Raw genomic sequence first — 14,212 nt, forward strand, 5'->3', positions numbered from 1 at the left:
GTGGACGGGAGCTCCCAGGGGGTGGCGCTCAATTGGCCGAGCGTCGCCCAAGGGAAGGGAGGGTTAGGTCGGCCAGGGTGTCCTTGGCTCACCGCGCACCAGCGACCCCTGTAGTCTGGCCGGGCGCCTGCGGGCTTGCCTGTAAGCTGCCCAGAGATGCGTTGTCCTCCGACGCTGTAGCTCTGAGGCGGCTGCACAGTGAGTCTGCAGAGTGTAAAGAAGCGGGCGGCTGACGGCACACGCTTCGGAGGACAGCGTGTGTTCATCTTCGCCCCTCTCGAGTCAGCGCAGGGGTGGTAGCGGTGAGCTGAGCCTAAAAATAATTGGGCATTTCAAATTGGGGAGAAAATAATAAAAAATAATTGGCAACGACTAAATTTATAAAAAAATAAAAATTAAAATGCTTGTTATGATGATCAATCTTGGCTGGATTTCAGCCTACAGATGAAGTACATGCTGCTGCAGATATTTGGTTAAATACTGCATTTAATGCAAAAGGAGTATTATAATCGCCTATGATAAAATATCAATGGTAAAATACAAAGAGACACGATCTTTATTACATTTATTTAATTATAAGGGATTAGTGAAAAAATACAGGTGAAGTAAGCTTACCTGTGATGTCCTTTACATTTTTAATTAAGCACTCTGTAAAACAAAATTAATTGCTTGTGTAAATACTTAATCATTTTAAATAACCACACACTATAACAAATGCTTTCGTAATCCTAAAAAGTTCAATACAAAAATTGTAGGACTTACCATGTTTCCCTAAGTGTTTTTTAAGGTTATGCTGTCGTTGAACAACACTTTTTCACCTGTGGCAATGCCAGTGGCTTCTGTTTACTTCTGAAGAACGTTCCATTTCAGAACAATAACAGGGAATGATGCACTTGTCTGTGAAAATAAGTATTATGTTTTGTTTATTTAAGGAACAGATTACATTTGAGAAAGTTAGTGAACACTTTTCCTGAAATTATTAATATTTACTTAATAATCACTTTTCTATTGTCCTGAGGTGATTTCACATAATGCAATACCAAAATGAATCGTACAAGTTCTATAATTATCATTCTAATGAATTGATTCGATTTTAATCCATTTACAGAATGATAAATTACTTAATTTTTTGTGATTTAAGTAAGGCTTTTAATACACTATATTTTGATATTTTCAAGTTCACAAGAATACTGTTTTTATAACAGTTAACATAAATCACCAATGTTAATTTAATTCCAAACTGAACCATCTCCCTCATCCACTAGATGGCAGTATTACTCTATTTTTGACCAGATCTCTATTGACTATCTGTTCGCAGACACTATGTCTCTTTGTTGTTGCAATGTAGTTATGTTAATGCTATAAGGTTGTATGTTAGTGGCTTCTCCATGTTTGCATTTGAAGTATTTGAAGATGTTGGAACATAAGAAAGTTCACAAATGAGAGGATGCCATTCGGCCCATCTTGCATGTTTGGTTGTTAGTAGCTTATTTTTATAGCCTTTTTTCCCCACATTGTCTAGATGAAGACATTTTAAGTCTTTTTCATAGATTCCTTCTTCAATTTCAGTATCTCCCATATGATATTTATAATGCACATTTGTATTGCCTGTGTGCAGTACCTTACACTTTTCTATATTAAATGTCATTTGCCATGTGTCTGCCCAGTTCTGAATGCTGTCTAGATCATTTTGAATGACCTTTGCTGCTGCAACAGTGCTTGCCACTCCTCCTATTTTTGTGTTGTCTGCAAATTTAACAAGTTTGCTTACTGTACCAGAATCTAAATCATTAATGTAGATTAGGAATAGCAGAGGACCTAATACTGATCACTGTGGTACTCCACTGGTTACCTTGCTCCATGTTGTGGTTTCTCCTCTAATCAGTAGTTTTTGTTTTCTACGTGTTAACCACTCCCTAATCCATGTGCATGCATTTCCTTGAGTCCCTACTTCGTTCAGTTTGAGAATTAATCTTTTATGTGGGACTCTGTCAAAAGCTTTCTGGAAATCTAAATAAACCATGTGATATCCTTTGCAGTTATCCATTGTCGATGTTGCATCCTCAAAAAAGTCAAACAGGTTAGTTAGACACGATCTCCCTTTCCTAAAACCATGCTGACTGTCTCCCAGGATACTGTTACCATATAGGTAATTTTCCATTTTGGATCTTATTATAGTTTCCATAAGTTTACATATAATAGAAGTCAGGCTTATTGGTCTTTAGTTACCTGGTTTGGTTTTGTCTCCCTTTTTGTGGATCGGTATTACATTTGCAATTTTCCAGTCTGTCGGTATAACCCGTGTCAAGGATGGATGATCTTGGTTAGCAGTTTGTAAATAACTTCTTTCATTTCTTTGAGTACATCCGGCCCAGGAGATTTGTTTAATTTAAGAGCTCCTAGTCCCTTTAACATTTCTGCCTCTGTTATGCTAAAGTGATTTAAAACTGGATAGGAACAGGTCGACATGTGGGGCATGTTGTCCGTATCCTCCTTTGTAAAAACTTGTGAAAAGTAATCATTTACTATATTTGTTATTTTTTTCTCTTCATCTATGATTTTGCCATTTGTATCTCTTAGACATTTTACTTCCTATTTTGAATGTTCTCTTGCTGTTCTAATATTGGATAAACGTTTTGGAATAGGTTTTAGCCCCCTTAGCAATGCTCATTTCTATCTCTCTCTTTGCCTTTCTAACTTCCTTTTTGACTTGTGTTTGCAGTTCCAATTACTCTTTCTGTGTACTTTGTTCTTGGTCCCTTTTAAACGCTCTGTAATGTGCCTTTTTTTCTCTGAATATTTTTTTTAATTGATCTATTAAACCATTTTGGCAATTTTGTTTTAGATTTAGATTTGTCTACTTTTGGGATGTAATTGTTTTGCGCCTTTAGTACTACATTTAAAAAAAAAAAAAACAGCCATCCTTTTTCCGTGGATGTTTTCTCTATTTTACTCCAATCTACTTTTGTTAGTCTGTTTCATTCCTTCATAGTTTGCCTTCCTAAAATTGTAAATTGGTTTTAAAAAGCACTAAAATGAGACCATGTTGTGGTCTGAGTTTGCCAAGACTAAATCAAGACATGCCTCCCCTCTAGTCGGTGCCTTGACAAATTGCGTTAAGAAGCAGTCATTTGTCATTTCCACCATTTCAATTTCGTCTGTTGTGCTCCCCACCAGGTTTTCCCATTATATAGGGGGGAAGTTGAAATGTCCCATTAATATGGCTTCTCCTTTCCTGCATGCATTTCTAATGTCATTGTATAACAGATTATTTTGCTCGGTGCCTGAATTTGGCGGTCTATAGCATGCCCCTATTATTATTTTGCCCTTTGAATTTTTGTCCATTATTCTGACCCATATTGATTCTGCGTTGTTTTTTTTCTTCCAGATTGAACACCTAAGCTTCAAGACTATTTTTGATGTACAGCGCTACCCCTCTGCCTCTTTTGACCTGCCTGTCTTTCCTATACAGTGTATACCCTCTAATATTATATTCATCTCCATCACTCTCGGATAACCCTGTTAGTGCAGTAGCTTCAAGTTCTAACATTTTGTTTCCGAGACTTTAACATTTAGATAATTACATTTAATGGCTGTCTTACCTGAGTTGTTGCCCTTGTTTTGATGTAGTCCCCCTTCTGTTTTTTATTTATTTCTCCCCCCTTCATTTCTAGTTTAAATGCTTCTGAACCTCCTCGAGGATCCTAAATTGTACTTTCTACATCACACTCCTGCAGGAATCCATAATGTAGCGATTATCATAACAAAAAGCCTCAAACTAACACGCTTGCATATGCGAGAAGCACTGAGAATTTGTTGTTAGCCTACACACTTACATTAATGATATTGCTGTAAATGAAGTATGAAACAATGCAACAATAATGAACCTAAAGGAAAATGAATAACAAGACTGTGAAAACAATATAACATAACAGCAGCAGCATGATTGGTCCCAGGGACCACTGCGCAGTACACAGTGAAGGGCATCTGCCCATCATTATTAGATATAAACACTTGCATTAATTGTATCACGGTACATTAAGTAGGATACAATGCAGCAATAATTAGCAGAAAGGAAAATGAATAATAAAACTGTGAAATCATAATATAGCCTAACAGTGGCATGCGAGCGGTCCTGCGGGGAGCACTGAGCGCAACACAAGACAGTGAATGAGAACTGCTTGAGTTGAACTAGGCCCGTTATTATTAGATATAAACACTGCATTCATCACTGTAAAGTAAGCATGAGCAAATGAAACACTAATTAACCATTAAGAAAATGAATAATATACAACTGTGAAGTCAGAATATAACAGCGGCAACGAGTGGTCCCAGTGGTCTGGACCACTGTGACGTCACAGCGCTGAGTGGTCCGGACCACTGGCCACAGAATGCTACAACCCCTTCTCCAGATCTGTAACTTTGTCAAAGAATCGTCCATGTATTCTGTTCAGGGAATCGAATGCTTCATCTGGAAATTCCCTATTCATTGTAGCAAAATTGTCAGAATTTAGTAGGTCAAAGATTATTATTATAAGTATGAAAATTGTGATATTTTTGGGGAGGCACTGCCTCCCTTGCCTCCTCTAAGGAGTCTCTACTGCATCGCTGTTTAGGTCTCACATATACAGTATAAAAGGTGCATGGAATGGACAGAGAGAAAATATATGTTTTAAGTTACGTTTAATAGTCTGAAAAAACCAAACATTGAATTGTTTTTCCTTGAACAAGAACTCTTCATTCCCACAATGCAGGAGTTCCCGCTCTGTTACAAACTGGTGCTTTTCAGCGTCTCTGCCTTACTTTATATGTAATCTCTCTTGGAACTGTAAAAGGGCTGTTTTGTTCTCTAATACCACTCTTTGCATCTTTTGTGAACTGACAGTAAAACAACTTTTTGCGTTGGGGCCCTGCTTTTACTTTCAATTGAGTTTTGCCCTCCCTGCGCAATTAGACCTTCATCAAACTGTCATGTGACTTACGCCTCACTTCTTTATCGATTTGTAAACCGGAAGGTGGCACAGACAGTTTTGATAAACATTAACACATTTCCTAACTGTGAAATACGTTTACAAACAGCCTTTTCAACCCAAACACTGAATCAGTGTCAACAATTTGCCAACCTTAGGCCCCCCCCCCCCCCCCCCCGAAGTTACTTCATTCAATCCCCCCAGGTGCTTAGCCCCCAGTTTGAAATACACTGAAAATCACGGTGGTAATGCATATTAGGTTACATTTACTATAATTACTGTATCATCTCTATAATTCTACTTTATAGAACAAAGAGTTATGCAGTGTTTGATAGAGATATCTCTATAACATGGCATCCGGTTTCGAATATTTCAATGTCTGACTAGAAGTTATAAAGTTGCTGTGCAGTTAGGAGGTTAAGAAGGTGTTTATGTTGCAGGTGCTGGCAGGAATCACTGTGTCCTGGCTGATCTGTTACATCCTCACAGCGTACAGTGTCCTGCCATCGGACCCAAAGGCATACGGCTACTGGGCACGGACGGACTTGAAAGGGGATGTGCTGGGCCAATCGCCCTGGTTCCGCTTCCCATACCCAGGTCAGTTACCCATGTCAGACCCATCGATACAAAAACAAAAAGAAATATGCATGAACTGTGGGCCAGATATTCAAAAGAGATGTGACTTTCACAAGGGCAGCAATTTCTATCTGGAGAAAAAGTTGTGCCTGCGAGTTGTGGGAGAAGGAGTTCTGAATAATTATGCAAGTCCACTTGTGCGAAATTCAAGAAATATGCTTTCTACAAATCACAATGTTGGGGACAAATTTGTTGCATGTGTTTGGCTTCACTTATCTACTGCAATTCGCAAACAAGCTAAAATACTATTTAAAGGGTGATTGAGTGTGTGAACATTTGAAATTAGTGAAGATGGCATTTCAAATTTGTATTTTCGAATACTGACTGGAAAACTTGTGGCAAATCAATTGTTCTCATCTGTGCAATAATGGCATTTGAAAAAAACCACTACAGCACTAACGTTGACCACAAGAGGGACATCAGAACTCACCAGTACTTGTTAAATTAGATTTAGTTCTATGGAAATTGTTCAAGACACCCTTTCTCTGTTAAAGCAGGTGCTCCACTAGTATATTTGGCAGATTTTCTAATCTGAGCAATCTTTTTCTTTAGCTGTATTTCAAATCATAATTTATATTTTAAATATAATCGATATCCTGTGGAACAGGGATTTATTGGTTGGATTGGAAAACTGTCTGGAAGGAGCAGTCCGGGAATATTTTGATTGATTAAAAAAATATAAAAATGCTAATTCTTTTTAATATAGACTATAGTGATGGAGTAATCGTGTGGTATAGTTTTTAAGACATTTCACATTGTTTTAGTGTCAGATCCTATTACCCTTGGATTTCTTTGTTTTTTCCCTTTCCAAACAATTGGCAGAATTAATTATAATCGCCTCTTCAGTAAAGTTGACCTTTATATTATTATTATTTATTATTTCTTTATTTAGCAGACGCCTTTATCCAAGATGACTTACAGAGATTAGGGTGTGTGAACTATGCATCAGCTGCAGAGTCACTTACAACTACGTCTCACCCGAAAGACAGAGTACAAGGAGGTTAAGTGACTTGCTCAGGGTCACACAATGAGTCAGTGGTTGAGGTGGGATTTGAACTGGGGACCTCCTGGTTACAAGCCCTTTTCTTTAACCACTGGACCACACAGCCTCCCATAGGCTTTTGAACACTCTGTGCCATCGTCTCACCCTTTACACAAATACACCTGCATCAGTTTGTTGTTTTCAGAGCTGTAATTAATTTCCTGTTTAGATTCATTTAAATGTATTCAGTTCCGCAGCCTCGTGCGATTCCCTGCAACTCTTGAATTTCACAAACTTGAGAATATATGCAAGATATTCACAATGCAAGCATAGCTACATAAATTTGCAAACTCTGGCCCTATGTCTTTCTTGGCATTTATTAGAATGAATACTTGTACACCTGTGAAATACCAGTGATTACATATCTCAAATTATTAAACAAGTCATTTATTGTGATATCACATAGTGAAAACAAGTGTAGTAAAGCATTGTAAGTAAATCTCAGATAAGTTGAGTTAAGTAGTCATAATATAACATAAGGGTGCAATACAATTGATTTCACAGATCCAGCACTAATCTTGGCTTAAACTACCCTATGTTATTAGATAATCTAACCCAATATTTGTGTAACCGGGTGTGAGGGGTGCCCACCCCTTGTGTATATTTTATGTATTATTATTATTATTATTATTATTATTATTATTATTATTATTATTATTATTATTATTATTATTATTATGTAGTAGTAGTAGTAGTAATAGTAGTAGTATATGTCACAAAAGCCATCTGACATTATTATTTATTATTTGAGACTGGCGAATGGGTAGTTAAGGACTCCAGCCACAGATATAAAAGACCCACTCCGGGCTCATGGTGGTGGTAGAGTAGGAGAACCATAGCGAGAGCAAATTCTCAAAGAATGGCCAATGTGCCCATTTCTTTTAATTGTTTTGTGAAAGTGTTTTGGATTTATTCTTTAACTAAAAGTACTGCTGCGGCAGTTTAGCCCTGTATACCTTTTGTTATTGTTTCATTTCCTGGTCTGACATCACCCCTACAGCCATCCCTGTGACACCGGGGTATCACTAATGTCTAGTACTGCTGTCCACAGTCCCTGTTTCAATGCGTCCCCCCTTTCTTTTTCTCCAGGTCAGTGGGGTATGCCAACAGTCAGCCCTGCGGGGGTGTTTGGGATTCTGGCAGGGGTGATTTCCTCCATGATAGAGTCTGTCGGTGACTACCATGCCTGTGCTCGTCTCTCGGGTGCTCCTCCCCCACCCAAACATGCAATCAACCGGGGAGTGGGCATCGAAGGAATTGGCTGTCTCATGGCAGGAGCATGGGGCACAGGCAATGGGACCACCTCCTACAGTGAAAACGTGGGGGTGCTGGGCATCACCAAGGTAGGGGATGAGGGCACTGCTAATTTAAGGTGGCTTTACTTGGTGATGGATTCAAGCAAACAGTACAGTAACGCCTGTTCTATGGAGCTGTTCCATTCCACTTTTTAAAGATTTTAAAGACTTCAGTCAAGTCCCACCTAATTCTTCTTTGTTCAAGGCTAAATAAATTGAGTTCCCTAAACCTACCTTCATAGCTAATTCCTTTAAACAATGGTGCTCATCATGGGACTCTCTCCAAGTCCTTTTGGTAATATAGGGACCAGAATTGAACGCTATATAGGAACTGTAGTAGGACACACGTCAAAATCCCATGTGAACATTCAATAAGCCCTTAATTTGAAACTCATATTTACCACGCCTCTGGAAACTGAATATCAACAATGAATGGCAAAATTACACTGGTCCAATTTTATAAATGTGAATTAAAAGAGGGCAGTTGGGTGCCACTAAGGTCTGATCATAGTCTTGTTTCACTCCCATTGAGGAATGGTCAAATATTCCTCCAGAACAACTGAAGCACAAAGTTAAAACAATAACTTCCTAGTTTCCTATGGCACCCATTTTGGCTGTGTTATGGCTTCTCAACATTGGATATGTGAATAATCTGCACCTCACTCCTCTTCCTTCAGGTGGGCAGTCGGATGGTGATTGTGACCAGTGGCTTCCTGATGATTTTTATGGGAATGTTTGGGAAAATTGCAGCTATTTTCACTACAATCCCAACACCTATCATAGGGGGTATGTTCTTTGTGATGTTTGGAGTGATCACTGCTGCTGGAATTTCAAACCTACAGGTATAGCATATCAATCTATATATCCATCTATCTACTTATCTAACTATCTATTTATCTAGCTGTACTGTACAGTGCCTTTGTTAGGGACATGTCTACCCAATTGGGTTTGGCATTGCCCCACTGTTAGGAATATTCTTCTGGTATACCCAGGGTCCCTTGATTACCCTGGAAGGCCAAATAAATGCTGTAGTTTACCCAACAATGCTGCTCCTGTACCTTGAAGGCTACTTCGAAGACCATGCATGCATCCACATAACAGAATTGTGTGAAAATGGCTTGAGGAGCATGACAGTGACATCAGGCATCTTCCATGGCCACCACAATCCCTGGATCTTAATCCAGTTAAGCATGTTGGGATGAACTCGAACAGCGCCTTACGATCCTCTTACTAACAGCAGTTGTGTGAAATATTACTGAAAAGATGAACATCCCTCCAGACATATTCCAGCACCTTGTAGAGTCTACGCCATTGTAGCGGGCAGTGACAGATTCTGTCCTGTCTCCTGTCGGTGAGATGAGATGAGGTTAAAAGCTCTAAAGCCACTTATGCAGACGAGCCCAGCTCTTTTGCATTGTGATTAAGATGCTCGCATGCGGAAAGTGGGATGGTTGGTTCTCGCCCAACCTCCACCCTGTTACACCATGGTCAGGGCAAACAGTGACTGTTATTAGTCCTTAAATATATTGCAGATATTGTTTCATTTCTTAATCTTTAGAATCTTTTTACAAGGTTTGTTTGACAAGTAACATATTTGTATTTACTTTTCATTCAGTATACCGATATGAACTCATCCCGGAATATCTTTGTATTTGGATTCTCCATGTTCACTGGGCTGGCTATTCCCAGCTGGGTATTTAAGCACCCTGGAGCCATTGTGACAGGTAGGGGGTGGTGGGCATGTCAGTTGTTTTCAATGTACCTCTATTGCCTGTTTAATCCCAATCACACCCTTTGTTGACTATGTATTTTGTTATCTCTGAATGGATAATCACCCCATCTTCAAAATAAGGCAGACTTGTATTAAGCAAGCCGTCCCACACAGGCAGTGGTGCCCCAAATCATATCCATTTACTGCCAATGAAGAATGATGAAGTTCTTCATTTTACCCACAGAAATTGATTTCTGCAGTAGTGACACCCAATACTGCACTAGTATCAAGCTCACATTCATTAAAGGCTCTACATTAGCCAACCATAAACCTAACCAGCCAAATACAATGCCATATTTTTTTTTAAATAAATGTATTTATTAACATATGTCGATTAAGTTACAACTGACTACATTTTAATATTGCCCCTTCATACTTCTGAAGAATGAAACGTCATTTAAAATTATGTGAAGCATTGAAATGATTTAAAACAGCACCTTCATTTTATAAAATGATCATTAATCCTGGAAATGTTGAAAGTTGTTGCTTCAGCTTGTGAGGTGTAACTGGAGGCGCCTTGGTTTCTCGCACCTTGTCCTTTCTCCGAGGATCTTTCTGAAGTGTGGAGTGCGACGCTGATGTCAGACAGCGTGCACACATTGTTTTTGTTTTCTTAAGTTCTGTACTTTGATTTTGCAGGCACTGATAAAAAGACTGTGAACTCCAAAGGTATCTGATGATTATAACCAGCAGAGTAAAATTAACCTCAAGATTTCAAGTTTGCCACACTGGTGTTTTACAAATTCAACTCAAGTTTTGGGACTGTTTTAGTCACCATGTAGAGACCTGCTGATAGTAAAATTATTAAAGTTATGTTACAGATCTAAACACTATTGCAAATCTCTAACAAAAAACAAGTAATATAATTGAGTTCTCAGATTTTAGTTCTCAGATCTTCCTCATGAAAAGTAACCACCAGGCCATCGCTGGCCCAAATCTTAGATGTATTATCTGAAAAGTTCCATTTTGTTTCCCTGGTTTCCAATGCATTCCTCTGTCACCGTGCAGGTGTGACGGAGCTGGATCAGGTGCTTCGGGTTCTGTTGACGACTAGTATGTTTGTGGGTGGCTTCTTTGGCTTCGTCCTGGATAACACTATTCCAGGTGAGCAGGCAGTCTTATTGCATTTTAAAAGCATTCAAAAGGACAAGCCTTTCAATGGATGATCCAGTTAATTCCAGTAATTCTTACCTAATATCTATTGCTATCGTTTCTTGGATCTCACGTTCCTATATGAAACACGCACACATTATGGTAAAGGTGAATTTGATTTTGTAATGGCAATTTGTTTGAAGCTGTTAGTAAAGAAAACTTACAGAGTCAACTTCAAGACACTGTAAACACGCCAGTCATTTCCAAATTAAATTAACTACCCTTTTATTCCTGTTGAAATTCTGCTTAGTGTTTAGTGCGTTAAGTGAACATTTTGTTTTATTAAAGTATTACAGAACACCCTGCAAAGTTTACAAGAATTGCATTATGTTACCTTTGCTGTGTCCTGTGTTGTCTATACTGCTGTATTATATTTTTAAACATACTGTTGACTCTTCAGAAACTATTAATCGCACATCAGATGAGAGATACATTTTCCAGAATGCAAAAAATACTGACAGTATTCCCTAGCTGTCATTTGTGTGTGTTGGATGGTGATGTGGTGGAAGCTGTCTTGTGCTTAAATCAAATGGGCAATATACTCAGGACCGTCACCAGGAGGAAAATAAAATGTCTTCTAGCATTGCAGTATATCCAGATCAGACTCCCTCCCGCAACACTGCAGGTTTTCTGTTCCAACAACACGCCACTCATTTCAATCTGAGCACCATACTTTGTTGCAGGAGGGAGCATGAACTGGATACACTGCGATGTTTAGAAGAAAAATGATCTTTCTCCTGGTGAACATTCCCGAATAAAAGTTAGAAACTGGGAACCAAAGTTATGTGTAACATGCTGTCTTTTATTGGGAACTACAATAATGTGAGTAAGCTTATTTCACTGGAACAACACACGTCTGTGTCTTCCTTGGCCTCGGACTGATCCTGAAGCTGAATCCCATTGATGGACCCAGACGACCGGAGGTACCTGTGACAGTATGTTTCTGAAAGCTGTCTCTGCACTTGGTTTCAGGGTCAAGGAAGGAGCGTGGCATCGTCATCTGGAAGGAAGCGCACCAGCAGTCTGGCGAGACTCTGGAGAGCGAAGAGATGTACAACCTGCCCTTCGGGATCGGGTCACGCATCTGCACTGCATCCTGGGTTCGGTATATACCCTTCTGTCCCAAACCAGCTGGGACCGGCAGTGACAATGTAGGAAACAACGAGGACACAATCATGGAGAAGACTGGCCAGGCACTACCAAACAGAGATACTCGGCTATAGACGCTGTATCCCCTTAACATGAAAACCATTAGCATGTATTTATGAATAAAGTATTTAGAGGCTAACTAGGCAGGATGCTGGATTTGTTTGACAGATCAGTATCTCTCAACTATTTCAGAAAAGTGGGCCATCCTTGGTGTATATGCAATAATGATTAATTGTCCAGTATTATTAACTTGTTTTATTAAATTCCAACTTGCAGAACTTTGGCACACCCACTTGAAAATTATAAAATTGCAATATCTGGAACGGATTCAAATATTTTGCATTTACTGAAACAGATCCCCTTTTCAAACTTTTAATAACTTCAATTGAATCTTACAGAGAAAAAAATAACCTTATATTCCAAAAATATGTGACAAATTAGTACCACATTTCAGTTTCTAGAAAAATGAAATTATGTAACATAAATACATGATTATTTACCACTACAGTGAAGAGGTTTATTAATCATACTGGACAATGAGAAATGACTCTGTTCCCAGCCATTTCGTATACCTGGGAGTGTAATCTTTGAAAATCATGATACAGCATCTGCACTAAACAGGTTGACTGTAGATTTCAGTTTATCCAGTGAATAGCTACCCTCAGGAATGAGTTTCAGTTTTCTAAATCAAGAACCCTTATCCATGTTCAAACTCCACTAAACCCTGACCAGCAGTAATGTATTTCTCAGGGTCAGGTAGCTCAGGTGTCCACTACAGTTCTGTGTCTGCCAGCTCTGTAATTTTCAGACTTCAAGTAAGTGCCTTTGATTTAAGGAACCTACAATATCTGACTATCTCTAAATAAACCTTATTTATTGGGGATAAAGGATTGGTACATCGTCATCCATCTGTATATCACTCTTTTATTTCTGCATATGTGTTGAGAATGGCTCATCAAATTGTGATTAAACAATTCAATTCTAATTTTTATTCTGTACTATTCTGTACAACATTTTTATCATCCTGGTAATTTTGGATTTACAGCTGTGGCAGGAGTTAAAGTAACGATAGAGCAGAAACAACCTTTATTTTAGTGCAGCTTGTATTGACCTACTTTGTAAATAACTATGCCACGCTTTCACCCAGTCCGCCGTCGCTGTGTACACATTTTCTCCCAGTTCTAAGATACTAAGCCACATTTCTTTATCAGCATTGTTTCTGCAGCATTGGAAGGCTGCTACTGGTACTGCTGCTATTGAAGTCAAACTGCTTGCACAGAGTTCCCTCTAGGGGGCAGTAAGGTACTACCTAAAATAACACTGAACAGATATGACCCATGCATTGTGTACTTAGGGTTAACAAAGAATCACTTACCATGCTCAAGAGAGAGCTCACAACTTTAAATTGGTATTCCAGCCAGACACTGTAGCAAAGAAGCATTTCATCAAGCTTTCTTCTAAAAAGTATCCAGTGGATTAATGTCTGTGTCTTTCTGCCAACAAAATATATTGTTTTCAAACATCCCGTTCTCCTAAGACTCTCTATTTATAGGATTGACATGAGGTATAACTGCAGTGTACAAATGTATATATACATCAATGGGTTGGCTATAGTGCTGGAACAGTCTACAGCCCCCTGGCCTCACTCTACATGACACTGAAATAAAATTCCTGCTCTATGCGGATGACCTGGTCCTGCTGTCGCCCACTGAACAGGGGCTACACCAGAGCCTGGCACTGCTAGAGCAGTACTGTCAGGCCTGGGCCCTGACAGTAAATTTGAAAAATACCAAAATTATGATCTTCCAAAAGAAATCCAGATCTCGGAAACAGGTACCACTTTACCATGGGGGATACCACCCTGGAGCACTGCTCTAGCTACACATACCTGGGTCTCACAATTAGTGCATCAAACACATTTAGCCTGGCTATAAAAGAACTGAAAGAAAAAGCACACAGGGCATTCTATGCTACAAAGAGCCATTTCTTTAAAATCAGAGCCCCAATAAAGATTGTATTCAAAATCTTTAATAATATAATTCAACCAATTCTACTGTATGGTAGTTAAATCTAGGGGCCAATCCTCAACAACAACCCTAAAAACTTGTAAAAGTGCCCAACTGAGACACTCAACATGGAATTCTGCAAAAATATATTGCAAGTCTACAGAAACGCCCCAAATAATGCGTGCCGAGCT

General features: G+C 39.0%; 1 protein-coding gene across 1 annotated transcript in view; it reads left to right on the forward strand.

Annotated features, from left to right (window-relative positions):
* LOC117420031 (solute carrier family 23 member 1-like) overlaps positions 1 to 13,501 on the forward strand; it is a 37,278-nt gene extending 23,777 nt beyond the window's left edge. Inside the window, exons 7-12 of the mRNA XM_058986469.1 lie at positions 5,411 to 5,567; positions 7,738 to 7,991; positions 8,621 to 8,785; positions 9,559 to 9,667; positions 10,723 to 10,818; positions 11,839 to 13,501. Of these exons, the coding sequence (XP_058842452.1) occupies positions 5,411 to 5,567; positions 7,738 to 7,991; positions 8,621 to 8,785; positions 9,559 to 9,667; positions 10,723 to 10,818; positions 11,839 to 12,089 (1,032 nt within the window). The 3' untranslated portion in view covers positions 12,090 to 13,501. The remainder of the gene's footprint in view (positions 1 to 5,410; positions 5,568 to 7,737; positions 7,992 to 8,620; positions 8,786 to 9,558; positions 9,668 to 10,722; positions 10,819 to 11,838) is intronic.
* Positions 13,502 to 14,212: the final 711 nt, after the last annotated feature.

This window comes from Acipenser ruthenus, chromosome 14, assembly GCF_902713425.1.
Source record: "Acipenser ruthenus chromosome 14, fAciRut3.2 maternal haplotype, whole genome shotgun sequence".
NCBI lineage: Eukaryota > Metazoa > Chordata > Actinopteri > Acipenseriformes > Acipenseridae > Acipenser > Acipenser ruthenus.